The sequence below is a fragment of the Salvia splendens genome, chromosome 7 (assembly GCF_004379255.2).
Source record: "Salvia splendens isolate huo1 chromosome 7, SspV2, whole genome shotgun sequence".
In the NCBI taxonomy this organism is placed as follows: Eukaryota; Viridiplantae; Streptophyta; class Magnoliopsida; order Lamiales; family Lamiaceae; genus Salvia; species Salvia splendens.
The window spans coordinates 6,710,779-6,731,303 of record NC_056038.1 but is presented as its reverse complement, the minus strand read 5'-3'; the positions used below and the strand labels follow the sequence as shown (position 1 = coordinate 6,731,303).

General features: G+C 39.4%; 3 protein-coding genes across 6 annotated transcripts; 2 read left to right on the top strand and 1 right to left on the bottom strand.

Moving 5' to 3' along the window:
- Window positions 1-913: 913 nt before the first annotated feature.
- On the top strand, window positions 914-3,210 carry LOC121742727 (mediator of RNA polymerase II transcription subunit 28-like). 4 transcript variants are annotated; one of them, XM_042135967.1, is made up of 4 exons: window positions 914-1,108; window positions 1,678-1,862; window positions 2,640-2,752; window positions 2,815-3,210. In XM_042135967.1, exons 2-4 carry the CDS (start codon window positions 1,685-1,687, stop codon window positions 2,947-2,949), a joined length of 426 nt encoding a protein of 141 aa, XP_041991901.1. In that variant the 5' UTR covers window positions 914-1,108; window positions 1,678-1,684; the 3' UTR covers window positions 2,950-3,210. The 4 variants fall into 4 exon arrangements, with proteins under 4 accessions (XP_041991901.1, XP_041991900.1, XP_041991899.1 ...); XM_042135966.1 differs by having other exon boundaries at window positions 1,653-1,862; XM_042135965.1 differs by having other exon boundaries at window positions 1,635-1,862.
- Window positions 3,211-3,296: 86 nt separating this feature from the next.
- On the bottom strand, window positions 3,297-6,759 carry LOC121742726 (U1 small nuclear ribonucleoprotein A-like). Its single transcript, XM_042135963.1, has 5 exons — window positions 6,555-6,759; window positions 6,283-6,455; window positions 5,174-5,267; window positions 4,071-4,159; window positions 3,297-3,809 (listed from the first exon to the last, which is right to left on the bottom strand). The coding sequence occupies exons 1-5, from the start codon at window positions 6,664-6,666 to the stop codon at window positions 3,522-3,524; spliced, it is 756 nt and encodes a 251-aa protein (XP_041991897.1). The 5' UTR covers window positions 6,667-6,759; the 3' UTR covers window positions 3,297-3,521.
- A 6,933-nt stretch (window positions 6,760-13,692) lies between these two features.
- Window positions 13,693-20,246, top strand: LOC121741893 (bifunctional dethiobiotin synthetase/7,8-diamino-pelargonic acid aminotransferase, mitochondrial-like). Its single transcript, XM_042134840.1, has 14 exons — window positions 13,693-14,488; window positions 14,891-15,061; window positions 15,213-15,474; window positions 15,655-15,729; window positions 16,510-16,630; window positions 17,276-17,424; window positions 17,924-18,018; window positions 18,253-18,368; window positions 18,477-18,623; window positions 18,800-18,933; window positions 19,009-19,140; window positions 19,310-19,444; window positions 19,608-19,720; window positions 19,838-20,246. Exons 1-14 carry the CDS (start codon window positions 13,746-13,748, stop codon window positions 20,043-20,045), a joined length of 2,601 nt encoding a protein of 866 aa, XP_041990774.1. The 5' UTR covers window positions 13,693-13,745; the 3' UTR covers window positions 20,046-20,246.
- The last annotated feature ends 279 nt before the right edge of the window (window positions 20,247-20,525 follow it).

Sequence of the window (20,525 nt, the reverse complement as noted above, 5' to 3'; positions counted from 1 at the left end):
TAGAGAGAAATGATGCTATGATTTGTCATAATGTTTATTGAGTCCGATAAAACTAATTGAAAAACTATATTGTTATAATGATTCGTCATTAGGGTTAATTGAGTCTAATAAATTAAATAAAAAACTACTCCTATGACTCTATGATTAGCCATAAGGGGAGTATATTTGTAATTTAATACTTCTTCCGTCCCATAAAAACATGGGCAAGGAGGTGAATGGTATGGTAAAGTAAGAGAGGGAAGGAAAATAATAGTTAAAGTAGTTTTAGTGGTTAGTGAGACCTATATTATTAAATTGATACTCTATAACTTTTCATAAATAGAATGCTCATATTTTTGTTGGACGGACGAAAATAGAAAGTGCATGTATTTTTATGGGATGGAGAGTACTAGTAAATACTCCTTCCGTCCCTGAAAGTTTGTCACACTTCTTTCTGCACTTTTTGTAAAAAAAATAATAAATAATTAAAGTGGAGGGAGGGTAAAGTAAGATAGAATAATATAAAGAAAAATCCTAACTAAATTATTCTCTCTCTTCACTCCAACTATTTATTATTATTTTTACAAAACGAGTTTAGAAAAGAAGTTCGACAAAAAATTTCAGGGACGGAGGGAGTAAATAAAATAGAGAACTACTCCCTTCGTTTCTTCATAGTTGAAGCAAAATTTTTCGACACGAAGTTTAAGAAAGGGATGTTGAATGTGTTAAATAAATAGATAAAAAGTAAAAGAGGAAAAAAATAGAGAGAATAAAGTAGAAAGTGAATAAAGTAAAGAGAATAAAGTAAGACATAGTAAAGTAAGAAAGAGAAAAAAGTTACTATTTAAGAAAATGACTTAGACTTCCCAAAATGGAAAAAAGTAGTACTTATTTTTGAAAGAAATGCGTCAAAATTAAAATGGGCAGAATTCAATTAGCAACACGAATCATGTTTAATTCGACGAACGGATATTAACTGCGCTCAGAAGCTGGGTCACACGATCTGGAGCCAATAGAGCTAATAAAAGCTTCTACGCTCTACTTCAGAAGAAGCTGCCTCTTTCTCTTTCCTTCTCTCCTCACGCACCCAAATACATGTGGCCGTAGGGATTTCGGAGATATTGATTAGGTATGTGATTTTGAAACTCCCTTAACTTTCATATACACACGCATCTATATGTATGCAAATGTTGGAGGCGGATTTCCGAGTGTACTTTTAAACAAAAATATCAGCATATTTACGATATTCCTCCACTGAAATTGACAGTTCCATGACATGCTAGGATCCCGAATTTGTGCGTTTTTGCTGTGGGGTTTCAGTTTCCTCTTTTTAAATTTTGTAATTGTTCTATCAAAATTTTGGTACCGCACACCAGGTGTTTGTTGAATTGTCTGCGATCATTTTGTTTCTCTGTTACCTGCTTTAAAACTTAGTTTTCATTTGTTTGGGGTATATCGCATTAGTCTGATGTCCCAGAGAGATTATTGCGTCTTTAAATTAAGGTTAAGCTGGTCTGCGATAGAATTAGAACCTCCTAGTTTGGCAAATCCAAATTAAAACCACATTTGATCATAAAGAAGGAATAGCGACAGTCACACTCTAGCTAGCAGTTGCATTGTGTTCTGTTCATCCTAAAATTTAATTTTTAATCTAGACTGCCTTCAGTTTTCAGCCTGTTTGGAAGGGTAATCTTTCAGGGTTGATATGGCTGAAAGACCGCCATTCGAACCTCAGCACGGGACTGATCCACAATTGCAGTCTACTCCTCCTCCAAAGGAAGACATGATCTCCCATGTCATGGCCTTGGAGGCTGCTCTGTTGCCTTGCTTGCCTGCTAGAGAACTTCAAGCAATCGACCGTTCTCCCCATCCTTCTCACCAGAGTGAGTAACAAAATTTCCTATTCATCATGAACGGTGCCAATCTTGAATATGGATGGACATCTTTCGATAATGAAGGCGTCTCTAACAGTGTTGTCAAAATGGGTGGGTTGATCGAGATACAAGGTCGCCGCTGGGTCGCCTGGAACACATGCTATCTCTGATTTTCTCAAATCTCTCACATGTTTTCTGACTCTCTCAATCACGATTCTCTATATATATGCATGCACCACATCAAACTTTTCAAACCTACTTTCTACACTTTAGAATTCGGCCTCTTCACTCCTTAACAAATAAACAATTCAAAGATCTTTTGCTGCCACCCTTCATATATTCCTTTGTTTTGATATTTTCAGACAATGGTTTCAATTATTTATTGTGTTATGACTAATGAACTGTTTTGATATTTTGATCATTTCTATTTTCCACTTTATCTCTATTCACATGAACTGCGTCTACATTTATATTATTTGATATATTATAAACATTAGAGCAATATATTTATTTTATTTAATATTAAAAGGCAAAAAAATTAGCCTAGATTTTTGGGTCTCTCGACCCCGTCGACTCGTCGACCCGCGACTCAATTTTTCACCTCATCGACCCGGTGCGCCCCGCGACCCTAACAACACTGGTCTCTAATAAACGAACACTTCTCACATTTTGTTTTGACTTTTGATTCTAGATATTTGCTGACCTTTGAATTAATCTGAAAGTCTTGGTTACCTCTTTATGCATTGCTATTCATAGAAAAAATAATGTTTCGTCTATTTGTTTTAGTTGATGTTGAGAGGCACGCTAGAGACTTCATGGAGGCAGCCAAAAAGCTTCAGCTCTATTTCATTGGTTTGCAACGAGAGGATCGACCTACCAGAGCAGAAACCCTTCAGAAGGTAAACGTACACAATGCTAATTTCTCTATGGTGCTGATAGTAATAGCCCGTATTCATTTCAGGAGATTGCTATGATGGAAGAAGAGGTGAAGGTAATGAATGAGGTTATCAAGAAGCAAGAAAAAATGATTGATGGGTGGACGACTGAGTTGAAAGAACAACTACATAAACACAACGTTGAGTTAGAAAGAGTATAATAGGATGACGATGTCTTTTATGTTAACTGTCGCACATATCGTATTTTCCATACTCTGCTATCTTAGTCAAATCAGTATCCAGGACTATCTATTTAGGTAAGGTATTTGGTTATTTGTTCATTTGCGTTTGCAAATTACCCATGTAATAGGAATTTGAGATTTGGCCAAGAAACAGTGGATTCGTGCACTCCTATAAACAGTTTCTTGCTAAATTTTTTTAGAGGCATTTGTGTGTATGAGTAAAAAATGCATATTAAGGTATTTACGGTTTTACGTTGAAAGGTGTATATGATGTAACGACTTGTAATAGATGTGTTTGCATCAAACATTCAAACCTGTACAAATCCTTTAATGAGAAAGTTGTTTACGACACTATAACTGTATACTGTAGTAATCAGTTATAGAATTCAGGTTGTAGCAGGATCCAATGTATACAGAAAATGATATCACAATACAACAAAACGTGGATTGAACTGTCACTAGAATAACGACAATTGGTCAATCCTCAAGAAGCTACATGGAGAGCCTGGCTCAATCTGAGTGAAAAACAAACTGATCCCCGACGACTTCATCTATTTCTTTGCATAGCTAACCAACATAGGATGGTCATCAGTTATTTTAAATCCCTGAAGCCCCTGCATTGCAACCGTTGCCTGCATCTCATTTTCGTATTCTACGAAAGCAATTCCAGGTTTAGCTTCGATCATCCTAACTTCCTTAAACCCAGGACACTGACTGAAGAGCATTTGCAGCATCACTGAAGTTGTTTGGTGGGGGAGATTTTGAATGAACAAGATGTTATTTGGAGGAGCAGGGCCATCTGGAGCAGCTCTAGCACCCATAAATGGGATCTGGGATAACTGCACCGTATAAAGAAGAATGATTTAGAAGCTAAACAAAAAAGTAGGGAAGATGATGGGAACTCGACACAACATTTTCCAGAAATTAAAGGCAAACGGATATCATCAGAGAGAGTGGTGCACGAAAACAGAAATTAGTTTGTTTGGCCCGCCCATGGCAAAGGTTGCCAAGGATAATTTTTGGTCACATGAATTTCAATAAAGGTAAAATGATAAGAATCTTCGAAATAAAGAATGAGTAGCACTTGACTGAACACTCACAGGAGGGGCTGCACCATAAGCACCAATATATGCGGGATTTTGACCCGCTGCTGCTTGGTTCCCATCATGCTGATCCTTCTTCTTTCTTCCTGTAATAGAAGCACACAAAGGCCAGAGAAGAATAGTGAGTGTAGTAAATATGACTAGGATATGACTAGGTACACCTAATACAAAAAAACAAGTGCCGGATGTATGCAGAACAGGCTGTCTGCTTAATGTAGTTCATTAAAGAGGGTTCAAACATATAGACATTTCATTATTATCGTTTCAATGCCAATATTAATATAACTTATACACAATTATATCACTCAATGCCAAATATTCACTTAAACCACAATTTTATCACTCGATGACGCATTTAGAAAAGCAGAAAACTTTAGTATAGTATACATTACAAGAGCCATCACGGCTCTCCTGTCAAATATACTTGCTTTCTGTGAATGGTTACTATAAAGGTATCGACCAATAGTTCGTTCAAGCGCATCAATGTGTTGTTTAAGTGCATCCATGCATGACACATCTTCTGCAGATTATCTAGTTATAGTGCTAGTACTTAATCTGGATTCACTTCTACAAACTCTAATTAGTTATTATAAATTTTGCTACTGCAAAGAGTCCTTATTAGAGGATTAGAAAAAAAAGGTTCATAGCTTGGAGTTGGCTAGTCTAAGTGTCTAACACACATCATCTTAAATAGTATCAAGTGCAAGAGAAACCTCAATAATTGAAGCCAATAACTTTTCATTAATATGCACAGATCATAGTCTGTTGAAAGTGAACACCCAGAATAATCAGGCTAAAACCATGCCTTAGCAAAGAATAACGAAGAACCTACTCAGTCAAAATATATACTCCCTCCGTCCTACTCTACATCGTTCAAACTTCAAAGCTTTTCAGCACAAATATTAGGAAATGTAGTTTTTGTGGCAATAAAAAAAGGGACCCCAATTATAAAACATTTTAAAGCTCTTTATTGGCTTTGAGCCATTATAAATGGGACAACCCAAACTAGACTCTGAGCCATGTAGGGAGGGACAGAAGGCATGATAGGACATCACATAGCCTCTTTTAATACGTCAATGCAACATAAGAAGATTACTTACCTCTGTCATCACTCTTCTTTCTTTTTTCTCGAGGGACAAAAGTGCCATCTGCCTTTGCTATGACATCAGATTTTGACTTCGCATATTGTATCCGCTGAGATAAGCAAAAAGTATACAGTTTCGAAGTCAAACACAATGACCGCCATACTAATCAAAATATTACCATGATAGTGAAATGTAGCACGCAATGAGTCAGAAATAGGTGAAGATAACAATGTCAGCACAAACATTATTGTTTTTACAAACCCACTCTAGCGAGAAAATAATAAGTGGAGAAAGTGAATGTCTGAAGGCCCTAATGTTCGTGATCATTTCCAGTGTCCGTTAAAGTGTTTAACCTCGTCAGGATATCACGCAAAGAAATACCTAATGTAACCAATTTTCAAAAATACCATACTACTACAAAACAAGATATTGAAAATATTTACTTCCAAAAGCCTTTGTTACAGTCGTCTACATTTCTCTTTCCAACTGCCAAAAAAGAACTCTTATTGTTAAATATAGTTCCTCAATTATCTCAGATACCAACTTATCTATAACCTAGAAAGTGTGAACTAGTCACTTATTGAAGCGGGGCTTGTACATAACACAAAACTAGGATGCCAGTGCTACTCACTCCAACATGTGCTTCCACGACCATATATCCTGTAAACCTTTCACTATTTTCTGTTCTAATTCATACAAACTATAACATGGTGATAGAAACAATTTGCAATGGATCACTAAAATTTCACATTAGATCATCCACCATTATTATGCACAAAAATAGGGAAAAATTCAGAGATATAAACACATATAGATTATCTAATTGGTTCTGTTTCTTGTTCCAGTGGCTCTGAAACTTCGCCTACACAACGGACCTTTACCCATTTAAGCACATACTCGACCTCAAGGTCATAAATAACAAAATTCCAGAATATTAAGAGTACAGAAGTAAAACAGCATATGAATTCCAACACATATGCATGAAGAAAGTCATGTTAACGAATAATAGTACAGTCTAGAAATTAAATTCAGTTTACTTACAAATAATGTGGGACACCAGACTGAAATTATAGCAACAAAATTTCGAAAAAGAAAGATAGTATATAGAAACTCAGAATTAATACCATTGGCTTGTCGTAGAACGGAAACCCCTGCATTTGACGAAGCGCATTGGAGGCGGAAGAGACCTCGTCAAAAACAACCCATGCTTGCCCCTTATGCTTTAGGGTTTTGAACGCCAGAACCTCCAGTATTTTCCCGAACTGCGAAAACACCGCGTGCAGCGATTTCTTCAATTCTATCAACATAAGATTAAGGAGAGCCGAGGATGAGTCCACCAAACAAGACACAAACTCCTCAAAATGCGAATTCTCAATACAGCCATCAGAAATAATACCGTCGAGCTTAATTTTCTCGTTGAGATTGTTAATGTAAATCGTCTGATTCACAGCAGTTTCCGAGGCGGCTGGAGGGGGAGGGGGAGCGGGGGCTGGTGGTGCCTCCTCCATGGACACTGGCTTGCTATCTATTCTCCGGTGACCGAGTATTTCACGGCGGCAATGATGGATTTCGAAAATGGAAGTTTTGATCTGAGATTTCCAGATGGAATTGGGGTTTTAGTTTGTGTGGGCCTATTAATTGGGCTTTTATTTACCAAAATATTATCTACTTTTAAATATAGCCATCAGACCATTTGGCAAAAAGGCCGCGTTTCGTAGCCCATTTCCACCGAAATTTGCAGTTTTTGTGATTTACTCACTTTATAATTTTTAATATATAGTAGTAATAATTAATTTTCATACATTTATATCAATAAAGCCTAATTTTTTTTCACAACTCATTTTACCATTCCTTCATTCCACTCTTATTCTAAATTCTGTCTCTAAAAATAGTACCCCGATGGCTCCGGTGCTTCGCAAATGTGAACCATGACTCCGGAAGCTCTAAATGCGTTCTACACCTTATGACATGCAGCGAGAGCGAGATGGGAACCAAATAATTTGAACTCGTGGAATTGATAGGAAGGATACCGACTGATAATGGCCCCATAAATGGTACCCCGGTAGCACACGGCTTCAAAATCAATCCCAATCAACACATGCGACTATGAGATTTCGAACATGGAGCCAATTGATGTAACGCTACCATCCCCTTCGGAGGTTGGTTCCGGTTAGCGCGCTGAGGGGAAGGACAAAGTGGAGGAGGAGGCGCCCGTGGTGGCTAAGTGCCACATTGACATTTTCGAGGACCCGATGTTCGGGAACTGGAAGAAGCCTGAATGGGCATGGTCTCGAGAATGGGATCACCTCAGCAAGCATAGATGTCGGGTTCAAGCAGAGGTGTCCAATATTGACGGGGGCGGCCCCCAAAGTTTGGACGACATCCGTCATAGGACTTTTAAGATGTTTTATATCGATGAAAAATATAAATTCAAGCACTACGATGTTTACGTTATCATCAATGTGAAAGGAAATGAGCTATAATTAGATTAGTATGGATTAAGTAATTATAGTTGGGCTACAATTATATTAGTCCATACGCCCAACAATCATGGAACCCTAGTAACTCTTCATCTATTTAATGGTTATTTATTCTCCATTGTGGGGAAGAGAAATAGAGTAACAGTAGAGAGAAAATACGTAAAGCTTTGTAGAAAGAATTCCTAGCATTCTTCTACGGACAGTGGCGGAGGGAGAGGGGGCAATAGGGGTACGAGTGTACCCCAAAATTTTTTTTAATAATATTATATATTTAAATATAAATTCAGAGAGAGAGAAAGGATGGTTTGAGTTTTTAAGAGGAAAAATCGTGGCAAGTAGCGATAATTGAGTTGTGGAATAATGGGTATGACATAAGCTATCACTGTCGGAAGCCCCACAATTTACATTATTTTTTTAAGATTCAAACATACAAACAAAAATACAGCTTCAAATATTCAATCATTTCTTATCTTTAGTCTACACTTTCCAATTCAGAAGTTTCCGTTGGAAGTTTTAGAATTATTAAAAACGTTTCTTGGAAATTTCCTTTAGTCAAGTAAGGTTAGCGGTGACTTTTTTCAAAAGTAGATGTGTTAATGTGTTACTCCATAAATCATAACCGAAATATTAAAATTGGTCGCAAAATTTATAAATTTAAGCTTTGTAGTCAGTATTGATGAAAATAATTTTTTTTCAAACATTGATTTGATGGACCTTGAGTGCCAATTTGATATATTCATTGGGAGATATGAGAAGTGATGAAAACTTTCAGAATTTGCGAGATATTAGTTCTCTTTTGGTGAAGCTTGTTGAAATAAAAAGATATGTGGTTTATTCGCGTGTGGTTTTGCTTATCAAGTTGATTTTGATTCTTCCGGTTGCCACTGCAAGTGTAGAGATAGCGTTTTCTGGAATGACGTTTGTGAAGAATAAGTTGAGAAATAGAATGGGTGATCAACCTTTGAACGATTGTTTGGTCACTTTCATTGAGAAAGATGTGTTTCTACAAGTATCCGACGATGATATAGTGAATCGTTTTGAAGAAATGAAGACTCGTCGAAAAATAAATTAGATATAATGTAGTTTATTTTTGTATTTTGAAATGTATGACTGTAAAATTTGTATATTTCAAAATATATTGATTTTAGTATTAGTTTTTATTTTTGGTATGTTATATAATGATTTATCATATGACTCGCACCCCGAATATAAATTCCTAGATCCGCCACTGTCTACGGAGCAATTGTACCGGGATAGTTCCAGCATCGGATTGAATTGCACGTGGACCTCGATAGTAGTGGATTCAACTTGCAAGATTCAATCGTAGAAGAAAAGAACACAACAAGTAAGATTTAATTCCGTTGTGTTTTACATGTTCAACTTGCAATATGATTATGAATCTAGATATGATATTCTTGTATGCAATTTCCACTGTGCTCATTAGATGAATACAAGAATTTCTAACACAATGATCATATGAAGTTCATGCCAGGTTACGAGTGTGGCCGCCCAAAGATAACTAAAATCAACACCGACGACAACTACTCCAACAGCGGGGACGATGCATTACTTAAACCAATATGGAGGAGAGTGTTAACACACATATGACAACATAAAATTACCCAATGGGCCAAAAGCTGCCAAAAGAAAGGCTAGGGGGAATGTGTGCAGTGCGACCGAGCCAGACCAAGCGGAGTACAAAGATCCCATTGTGACGGCGACCGATGCGTCAACGACGAAAACATTGAAGTCCACAATGAAACTATGGAAAGTGGCAAATACACTGCAACTTAATCTAGATTTTTAGTTGTAGTTTTTTTTAATCTTAGTACTTTTCATTAAGAGCATCTGCAACGGGGGACGGACGCCGTCCGTCCGTCCCAGCGGCACGGAGGAGGTCGTCCGCTGCTGCGCTCGCGCCGCTGGCACGACGCTGCTCGATGCATCGAGCACGTCCGTGCCAGCGAGCAGGTGACGTGGCGGCACGAGATTGGGCAACGGCATAGCCGTTGCCTTTGAATATTTTTATTTTTATTTTTTAAAAAATTCGGTATTAAATTTTAAAAATCGATAAAAAATAATTAAAAATTCCAAATCCCAAAAAATGGCCGTTTTTTGCCCGTTTTTCTGAATTTTTTTTATTTTTCCCCCCAAATCATCTATAAATACACACATTCATCATCCATTTATCACATCAAATCATCTCTCATTCATCTCTCATTCGTAATTCTCATGCATACCATCTACACCTTCATCTCTCACTCAAAACCTCAAATGGATTTCACCCATCTTATGGCGGAAGCGGAGCGCGAAGAACAAGAATACTACGAACAACATCGTGCCGCTTACGAAGCATATGTCGCGGCGAATACCCCAGCTCCGCCTCCTCAACGAACTATATCAACTCGCCGCTACATCCATCGTGACCGGGATGAAGCCGACGAAAGGCTCGTTGCCGACTACTTTGTTGACCAGCCGCGGTTTCCGGCAGATTACTTCAGGCGTCGTTTTCGCATGTCAAAGCGCTTGTTTATGCGAATTGTCAACACATTGTCCGCACGTGTTGAATTCTTCCAAACAGGTCCAGATGCAGCCGACCGACAAAGTATAACGCCGTTGCAGAAGTGTACGTGTGCCATCCGACAACTCGCTACTGGGCAAACGGCCTAGCTCTTCGACGAGTATTTGCATATCGGTGAGTCCACTGGAATCCTCTGTCTAAAAAATTTTGCGAGGGCGTTCGTTCAGCAACACCTAAGCGGTCACAAAGGCGGCGGCCCAACACTTATCCTTGAGGCGGTCGCCGACTACCGCCTATGGATTTGGCATGTATATTTCGGCGTTGCCAGATCCAACAACTGCTTGAACTTGCTCTATTCTTCACCACTCTTCAATGATGTGATGAATGGTGTAGCACCGACGATCGACTTCACAATCAATGGAAATACATACCACATGGGTTACTATCTCGCCGATGGTATCTACCCAAGGTGGTCGACTTTCGTGAAGACGCTCAGCAACCCGCACGACCCGAGATGGGTTCTTTTTGCGTAGCGTCAAAAGTCCGCGCGGAAAGACATCGAAAGAGCCTTTGGGGTCCTTCAAGCCCGATTCAACATTGTGAAGACCCCTGCTCGGCTCTGGTACGTGAATAATACCGCCGACATCATGTACACGTGTATTATCTTACACAACATGATCATAGCCGACGAAGGATCGAGGGCAGCTAGCTTCTATGACGAGGATGAAGCCAGAAGCTCAACCGCGAGGTCTCCCCCACGCCGAGGTGTGCATACGACGGTGGGCCATAGGATCGAGACAAGGCACACAATGCGCGATACCCGAACCCACATTGAGCTACAAGAAGACCTAATCAAACACATGTGGGCGAAATTCGGCAACGAGTAGTGATTTTTTTTATTTTTAGTATTTTAATTATGTAATTTTTAATTTTTAGGATTTTAATTATGTCGTTTTTATTTTATTTGTCATTTGTAATATTATTTAAGTTTTTTAATGAATTTTAATATTATGGAAATGTTTTTGTTTAATTGAATTTTAAATTGATTTGTGCTCGTCCTTGCGGAAGAGCACATCTGTGGGTATTGTGCTCTTGCCAGAGAGCAGACAGAAAAAGTGGGGCCGGGCCCACAACCGTGCTCGCTGGCAAGAGCACGGTTGTGGGTGCTCTAATACATTTTTAATTTTATGTACTCCCCTATCCAATCAAAGATGATCTACTTGCCATTTTGTATTTTTAATTTATGTTATTTTGCAATTTTATTTGTTTCCTAACTAAAAAGTTACAAGAAAACGTGAAAATGCTTAGTGTTGTAACTAAGTTTTATTTTGCAATGTTATTTGTGATTGAAAACGTGAAAATGCTTAGTGTTCTAACTAGTCCCATGCAATGTTATTTTCAAAGTTCCATTTTCAATCACTAAAAAGTCCGACTGCCTTATTGCAAGTGTTCAGGCTAAAATAAAAAATGCTAACATGACATAGTGAAAAAATGAGGTTGAAAATAGGAGGCACTATTATGGATCCTAATCCATACTTGCATATTTTGAGACAGAAATGTACATATGGATTAGGTTTGGTCGACTTTGCCAAAGTCTAAGACCTTATGGCCGGTGTGATCAGTATCATTGAATTTTACTTTTTTGTTTAGAGTAGATGGCACATTTTTTTTTAGTTTATCATAAAAAAATTTATTATAAATTTTTTCTTTCCACATTAATATTTTAAAAAATATTTTTTCTTTTCAATTAAAATACAAAACAATATCCCATATAATCCTATGTTATCACCCAAGTGTGATACTATTAGAACAGAGAGAATAATTTTTTATGTAGTAAATTTTGTATTCGTTGGAAGAAAATTAGGTAAGGGTGTCCACAATAAGGCGGACACCCCAATAGCCCCGCCCCAGTTTTTGTCCATAGCCCCAGTTTTTTTGTCCATAGCCCCAAAATTTTGTTTCCGCCCACTATGGTGGACACTTCCAATAACCCCCAAATTTTATAATCAATTTTCATTTTAAAATGTTTTTAGTTTCAATCAGGTATAATTAAAATTATCGCAATGTAAATAATTAGATAACGAGGTAATTGGGGCCGAATATTCGTTGTATTGCAAACGGGTAAAATTATACAACGAATAATTTAAACTAAAATACAACTAAAAACTCCGCCACCGTCTACTCGGTGTCGGAGTCGGCTTCTTCTTCTTCTTCTTCTTCTTCTTCTTCTTCTTCTTCTTCTTCTTCTTCTTCTTCTTCTTCTTCTTCTTCTTCTTCTTCTTCTTCTTCTTCTTCTTCTTCTTCTTCTTCTTCTTCTTCTTCTTCTCCTCCTCCTCCTCCTCCTCCCTCGCTGCTGCCGGCCGCGGTTTCCCCAGGAGCATCATCTACCAACCCCAGTCGATTCTCAATCCGAGTGATGAGCCTCTTGTAGACGTTCCTGACGTACGGGTCAGATTCCGCTGCGTATTTGCTGCATACGTCTTGCAGTTGTTGCATCAACTGTACATCTACGACTGCCCGCGCCACAACTGCCGCCTCCGCCCCTACCGCCACCCGCGCCCCGACTGCAGCCAGAGCCTCGGGTCGGAATGGGCGTTTCCACCCGTGCCGCCGGCGTATCTGGTGTGTCGGAAGTGAGCAGACCCATCATAGTATCTAATGCGTATTGATCTGCGTCAGTGGACGGAGATTGGCTGGATTGGAAAGGGGACTCCGGACGCGGCTGGTTAAGCGCGTCGATGTTGGATCTGTAATATCCAAATGCGGAGCGACTCAGATTCCACTGTATAGGTGGAGGCGTTGGAGAAGACCTCCACGACTGAGATGGAAGAAGGTTTGGACTCGATGCCCACGGCGGGGGAGATTGATTCCAAATCCAAGGCTGGGACGGAGCCCCGCCAAAGCCCGACGGCTGTGAAGGATTGCTTCCATAACCCGATTCCTGTGAGCCGGGTGATTCGTCGTCTTGACCGTGCATTTTTAGAGAGTGAAAGTGTAGATAGTGAATGTAGGAATTGTGTGAAAATTGTGAAAAAATAAGGGATGGTGAGTGGTATTTATAGAGGTAAATAAATAAAAAAAACGACAATGTCAACCGCCGCGCCGATCGCCGGCCGCTATGGGAGGCGCGGCTATAGCCGCGGCGCACAGGGGAGCAGCCGCGTCCTCGCCCCCCGTCGCCTATCCGTCGTCCGCCGCCCACCGCCCCAAATTCGTCGTCCGCCCCGTGGGCGGACACCTCCGCCACTATAGACCACCGCGAGGCGCGGCTATAGTCGTGCCTAACCATTGTGGTTACTCTAAGTGGGAATCTAAGAAATATGCTCACCTGAATTTATTGACAAATTAAAGACTTATGAGGCATTCTACATAGTAGTGAAGTGTCATTTCTGAATTGCACGATGCTAAACCTAATTTTATTGAAGTGTCATTTGTTGATTGAACGAAGCTACACCTAATTTTATTGAGTTACGTACAATTATAGTACTCCTAAAATACACGTGTTGTAATATGGGGCTTTGCATAATCACAAACGAAACAATACTTGAACCCTTGTCAGCTGCTTCACTCACTCAGGCGGAGCTCAATGACACCCTACACAGTCATCGTCGCCGCTACACTCCGCCGCAATTCATTCAAACACTCCCATTTCCGCCGCCGCTGCCTCCACTCCGCAATAGACTATCCCCTCTCTCACCCAATTTACACAATTTGGGCTTCCAACACTTCCCTCGGCAAAACCCTCGTCTCCGCCGGTCTTTCCATCTCCTTCCTCTCCCCCTCCTCCTCCCCACCCTTTCCCAAGAGGCGATTCATCTACCTCAAGCCAATTCAGACCGGATTTCCTCATGATTCCGACTCAGCCTTCCTCTACAGAAAATTCTGCCAATTTTACGCTTCCAAATCACTGCCGTTTTCGGTTTTCGCTTCCAATTCCGTTTTCAGAGCCTCCATGCCAGCCGCGAATGAAGTTCTAGGGAACGGTTCCGTGGATGATGGTGGTGAGGTTGGTTGTGGATTGAAGAATTTGCATTGGTACGAGGAGAGGAAACTGCAGGGGACTGAGTGCAATGGAGTAGAGCAGTTTCCAGTGTCGGAGGCCGTTTGTAAGACGCTCTATGCCTGGAAAGAGGCGGTTTCGCCTCATTTAGCTGCGGAGAGGGAAGGCACAATGGTGTCTGATTCCGAGGTTTTGGATTTGTTGAGAAGATGCTTAGAGAATGATACTGTGGGAACTACAGAAGAGGTTGAAGTTATGACTGTGATTGAGACTGCTGGTGGCGTGGCCAGTCCTGGACCATCTGGATCTCTTCAGTGTGACCTATATCGGTGCGTCATGCGTGTTTATTTTATCTGCTTGCTATTAGCATGCGATAGAATCACATGATTCACATTGTATTAGTGGATGTAGACGGTTTAGGTTTTTGAAATTGAACTTGAATTGTTAATGTGCCTAAGAGATGTATTGCTTATATTTTTATCTATTAATTCATTGTCTAAGTTGCACTTTTCGTCAGAGATGTCAGCAAGGTGCGATATTATGTCGAAAAATCTTAAGAGTCAACCGCCTTAAGGTATTAGTTGAAGGTGTGATGGAAAACTTGTATGGAGGTGAAATGTCCTTATATAAGTGCACAATTAAGATATTTGTTTTGGATAAATATATGAGAATAATATATGGCGCTATCTTAATCTGTTTTGTATCTTGGTGTTTCTTGTTTGTTGAAGCAGCCCTTTCCGCCTCCCCGGTATTCTAGTTGGGGATGGACGATTAGGTGGTATTTCAGGAACTATATCTGCTTATGAAAGTCTAACACTTCGAGGATATGACATTGCTGCCGTTGTTTTTGAAGATCATGGCCTCATGAATGAGGTTCCATTATTATCATATTTCCGAAACCGGTAATGAACTTCTGCTCATTTTTGTTCTTTTAAAATGTTCTACTTAGTCAATGAGAAGTTGTATTTAAACTTGCATGTGATAAGTTCTTGTTGTCCATGTTAAAATTATGTCTTGATTTGCATTCTAAAAAGCATTCTTTGCCTTTCTTAGGGTGCCCGTACTAGTGCTTCCATCTATTCCAAAAGACATGTCAGATGATCTGATCTCCTGGTTCGACAAATCTCAGACAGTCTTCACTTCTCTCAAGGAGATAATGCTCTCAACATTTCTGGAGAGGACCAAGAGATTGCATGAAATGCCAAAGAAATCATGTGATGCCTTCTGGTGGCCATTCACCCAGCACAAGCTTGTATCCGAGGAAAAAGTTACTGTCATAGATTCACGCTGTGGAGAGAACTTTGCAGTTCTCAAGGTTGGTATTTTCATTCTATTAGAATAGTTTTTCGCTTAGAGTTAACATTGTTTAGTTTTACAAAGGATGTATTTAACTTTCATGTGTATCACAACAAAGACATTCTTAATGCATTGCATTCACACGGTAATTATTACAATTGCTGACCAGGCTTACTTTGCTCACATGGATTTGTTTCAGAGTTCTGATATGATTTCTGAACAATTTGATGCTTGTGCAAGTTGGTGGACACAGGGTCCTGATGCTAACTTGCAGGTCAGTTTTCTATTTCTTGTATCTCACCATTAATGGTTATGATGTAATATATGCACACAAGATGCCTCTGGACATGAACCTTGGAAAATGTTTTGGCTGTGCCATGCTTTTGACATCTGAGATCCAGTGATCATGCTGCGAATTGTAGTGCTCATGCTGACTTTTTTTGGGTTGACATTTGGTGTCACGTTTGTCCATCCAAACCCAGGAGATATTTTTATATCATATTTATTTAAAGATAACAAAAAATACTGATCGTGAAACTCTTGTGCAATGTGCATTCTACTATCAAACAATTAAGAGTACTCCATGTACCTTATCTCACATTGCTGATTGTAGTCTTCAAACTCCTGTGTCATGAAAGCATAGGTCCTCTTCTGAAGATCTTAGAATAAAATTATACTCCCTCCATTCACCACCTATTTGCACCTTTTGACTGGCACGAGTTCTAATAGTTTGGTTGACTTAATTGATAGAAAGTGTTGTGAGTGGAACAAAGGGTCCCCAGTAGAATGTAGATTGTGTTGTGAGTGAGTTTTGTGGTGGGCCCAACAATGGCATAAGTATTTTGTAAATAATGGACAAAGAAGGTCGAAAGCTCAGATCAGATGTACATTACTATTAATGGATGTGGCCATTTTTTTGTGGATGGACCAAGAAGGAAATTGTGGCAAATAGGTGGTACACAGTAAATATAATTTATTTTTGAATCAGTAAAAATTGTGGCATATTTTTGTTGGATCTTCAGCTGCATTACCCCCTGTTTTTAGGCGCTTACAGATTGAACTTGCTAAAGATATGGGCTACACTGCTGCAAGGTATGGGCATGTAATGTTTCCAGAGAATGTATATGAGCCAGCCCTCAAATTAGCTGAGCTTTTGCTTGAAGGCGTAGGAAAAGGCAAGTGCACATTTTGTTGTTTTTCTTGTATATTTTGGGTTTGCACACAGAAAGGCTGTTGGTTTAGTAATATGTTTGCAAGGGTTTGCATGTAACCAGTACTTAATGGTGCATCACAACATTCTTCTGCTATGGAGCTCCTTTATTTTGGTGGGGGGCATTTTAAGATTTTGCACAGCTAAATATACAGATAACTGTCAAAATAGAATCACTTTGCTTAATTTTGTTAAAATATTTTGAACATTTGTACCATCTTGTATTGTGTGTTTCAGTTCAATTCTGAATTCCACTGGTGATAGGGAATTTGGTGTCAATTGCTCATGTTGAAATATAGAGGACAATGATTTGCCTCACTTTCACACTTCATAGCTCTAGAAAATATAAATGCTTTTACTCGTGTATTTGGAGTTGGACTGCTTCATTTTGGAAGTTAATATATGAATTTTGTCAACATGCTGTACTGAAATACCATTTACATCCATGATTGGATACTTCCAAGGACTCTGTGATACTTCATTCTTGTTCATAAATCATAACGTCTGAGTTTTCTATGTGGTGGCATATGTGATGATTTTGTGCTTTGACTTGTGGTTCTACTCGAGAAATTGCATGTTCCTCTGTACTAACTTAGAGTCATGACCTCAGGATGGGCATCCCGAGTGTACTACTCTGACAATGGGTCTACAGCAGTAGAAATTGCTCTCAAAATGGCATTTCGCAAGTTCTTGTCCAATCATGAAATGCTCTCGGAAAATGTGAGCTCTGATGAAAATGGAAATTGCAGGGATCTCAAGGTGAGTCCAACCACTAATAATACTTCCTCCATCCATAAGAGTATGCTCACTCTTTATGGCCATGAGTTTAATAAAGTTGGTTAATGTTGATTTTGAGTGGAGAAAGTCCCACTTGTTGTTGTTAAAAGAAAAGGGGTGAGAGGATAGTTTCTAATAATTGAATGAGCACACTCTTGTGGGATAGAGGAAGTATATATTGCTCAATCCGATCTAGTTATCTCTCTCTCTCTACCGAAAATCATTTTATGACCAAGTGTGTATGTTTTTACATAGTTGTGTTTAATGTTTATTTTTGCTCTTCCCATTTGGTGGTGAGTGAGTTCAGTGTCCAGCTTCCTTTTGTGTGAGTCAATCATCAGCATTTCCTCGAGATGCTTTGTGGTTGGGTTATGTGCTTAATGAAATGAAACATACATTGACATTACTAATTTCAGTTAAATAATTTCTACTGATCTGCATTTGGAAGTATAATCTGGACTTTATGTTTGCAATGAATTAGGTTTTAGCTCTTAGAGGATCGTATCATGGTGATACTTTAGGTGCTATGGAAGCCCAGGCACCTTCTTCATATACTGGTTTTCTCCAGCAACCCTGGTATGGTGTTTTTAATGTAAACATGCACATGGTATTTTATTTATGTGCATGTTGTTTCTTTCTAGTTTGCTATGACATACTTCTCAATCCAGTTTCATAGCTCTCCTTTCCCTGTCGAATCTTATTCTGCTTTACCTAATCCTTTTCCAATCCACATTGGAATTCTGTAGCTTCCATTCGGTACATATCATGTCGAATTTTGTTTTCTAATAGTAGATCACGGATTTTTGTCAGGTATACTGGAAGGGGTCTCTTTCTAGATCCACCAACAGTTGCTCTGTATAGTGGCACATGGAAAGTTTCCCTCCCTCAGAAGATGCAGTCAGTGATGTCAGGTCGTGAAAGCCTGTGTAAGTGAAGCAGTTCAGTGCTGTATAACCAATCACTCATTTTATAAGAGTTCTCTCTCTCTTTTCCATTTTATTCTTCTTCTAGGTAATTCTTGTTTCCTTTTGTAGCTTTCAGTTCACGTGATGAAATTTTCAAGAGAAGCCGAGATGGTTCAGGTCTTGCAAGCCTTTACACTTCCTCCATATTACAAGAGTTGGAATTGCTCTCAGATAGTAGCGCGCTTTCCCACATTGGAGCATTGATAGTTGAACCAGGCAAGAGACTACTTCTTCAAAATAACAACATATTTCCTGAGAACATGAATGTGGAAACTAGTATGCCTTTTATATGAAGTCTGTTAATCTAGCCTCTCTGTTTGTGTGCACTCCTACTTGTTGATCTTGTAAGAAGTTAGCAAGATTCATAAGCTTTTAAACACAATAAATTACAGTTGTACAGGGTGCCGGTGGGATGCAAATGATTGATCCATTGTATCAGCGTACACTTGTTATGGAATGCAAACGTCAAAAAATTCCAGTGATATTTGATGAGGTCTTCACAGGATTCTGGCGCCTTGGAAGAGAGGTCAGTTGGCAAACTTATTCTGTACATTCTTACTTTCAGTTAGCATTTATGCAAGTGGGTCAACAATTCTTGCAGACTGCAGCTGAAATGCTCTATTGCGAGCCGGACATTTCCTGTTTTGCAAAGCTGATGACCGGTGGCATCATACCCTTGGCTGCTACATTAGCTTCTGAGGATACCTTTGAAGCATTTACTGGAGATTCTAAGGTAATTGTGCATCATTTGATTCAACACACATATATCGGCAGTGCTTTTTTTTTTCTGGGTATTCATCAGAAGCTGGTGCAAGAAAACTTTACTTCCGTATAAATCTATTGTTACTGACAAATAGGTTAATTACTGAATGGACACTCCCAAATGTTACCTTTAATTTCAGCTCAAGGCACTTCTGCACGGGCATTCATATTCTGCACATGCCATTGGGTGTGCGGCTGCAGTTAAATCTATCCAATGGTTTAAGGACTGTAACACGAACATTAATCTGATACCCGAGTCAAGATTGCTTCAGGAGGTAACTAGCAGTTTCCATCAATAAAACTTTGATTATACAGTACATGATTGTTTGCTTCACAACCCGAGAGACTCTCTCTTCCATTTTACTCCTGGACCATACTCACCGGCATTTCTAGGTTACTCCATCCCTGATAGTGCTTTCCCTCTGCTGATATCCACAGGTGTGGGACGCGGAACTAGTGGTGCGTATCTCATTGCTTCCGGCTGTTCATAGAGTGGTATCGCTGGGGACGCTCTGCGCCATTGAAATTCAAGCCGAAGGCTCCAATGCTGGGTATTTACTCTCTTCGCCTGCACTACTCCACTGCAGATTTAAGCCACTGTCTCTCGAAACTTGTAACGTTATCGAACTCTGTTTTAAAAAAGAAATTTATGGGGTGCATGATTTCAGGTATGCTTCAACGTATGCATCTTCGCTCCTGCAGACGCTCCGAGCAGACGGCATATACATGCGGCCACTGGGTAATGTTGTCTACCTTATGTGCGGCCCTTGTACGCCTCGGGACACGTGCCGCCACCTCCTTGACAAAGTATACTCTAGAATTCACGAGTTCGGACAACAAAAAGATCATCAGGCCTCAGCAGCGTGGGTGTGTTAGTTTGTTGAGGTTTTTTTTTGACAAATCATGGCTACCAATGTTTTGACTTCCAGAATCATTGTTTTGGACCTATATCTGCGAGGCCCCAATTTTTTTATGTATCAGTAGGTAGCATTTAGGAAAATGTTTTGATTAAGTAGTAGGAGTAATACTGTACTCATGTACTGCCTGGAAGCTTAGTTGAAAGTATTTATAACTTCACTCTCCGTCTCTCCGGCAATCATAATTTCAGAGTTAAGGTCGTTGAAGCTTAGTTGAATGTTTTGGGAACACATTAAATTTCAAAGTAAAGGTTAAAACTGGTCCTGAACATATGTCCATTTTATGATTTTGATCCTATAATTTATCTTTTGAATTTTTGCATGTTGAACCTTTTAACTTGGATCACAATTGGTCCTACACTAACAATTCCGTCAATTTTTAAATGGTTTTAACTCGAGTGGGAATGTTAAAATCATCAAAATCGATCAAAATCGGGTT

What these genes read in the sequence shown, in the direction of transcription:
- LOC121741893 (XM_042134840.1), top strand. Translation starts at nt 13,746, where the DNA reads ATGACACCCTACACAGTCATCGTCGCCGCTACACTCCGCCGCAATTCA. An exon ending in GAAATTGCAGGGATCTCAAG is followed by an intron (nt 17,425 to 17,923) that starts GTGAGTCCAACC and finishes GCAATGAATTAG; the next exon opens with GTTTTAGCTCTTAGAGGATC. An exon ending in GTCAGGTCGTGAAAGCCTGT is followed by an intron (nt 18,369 to 18,476) that starts GTAAGTGAAGCA and finishes TTCCTTTTGTAG; the next exon opens with CTTTCAGTTCACGTGATGAA.
- LOC121742727 (XM_042135967.1), top strand. Translation starts at nt 1,685, where the DNA reads ATGGCTGAAAGACCGCCATTCGAACCTCAGCACGGGACTGATCCACAA. An exon ending in TCCCCATCCTTCTCACCAGA is followed by an intron (nt 1,863 to 2,639) that starts GTGAGTAACAAA and finishes TATTTGTTTTAG; the next exon opens with TTGATGTTGAGAGGCACGCT. An exon ending in GAGCAGAAACCCTTCAGAAG is followed by an intron (nt 2,753 to 2,814) that starts GTAAACGTACAC and finishes TATTCATTTCAG; the next exon opens with GAGATTGCTATGATGGAAGA.
- LOC121742726 (XM_042135963.1), bottom strand. Translation starts at nt 6,666, where the DNA reads ATGGAGGAGGCACCACCAGCCCCCGCTCCCCCTCCCCCTCCAGCCGCC. An exon ending in AAAGAAGAGTGATGACAGAG is followed by an intron (nt 4,160 to 5,173) that starts GTAAGTAATCTT and finishes CTTCTATTACAG; the next exon opens with GAAGAAAGAAGAAGGATCAG. An exon ending in CTTATGGTGCAGCCCCTCCT is followed by an intron (nt 3,810 to 4,070) that starts GTGAGTGTTCAG and finishes TATACGGTGCAG; the next exon opens with TTATCCCAGATCCCATTTAT.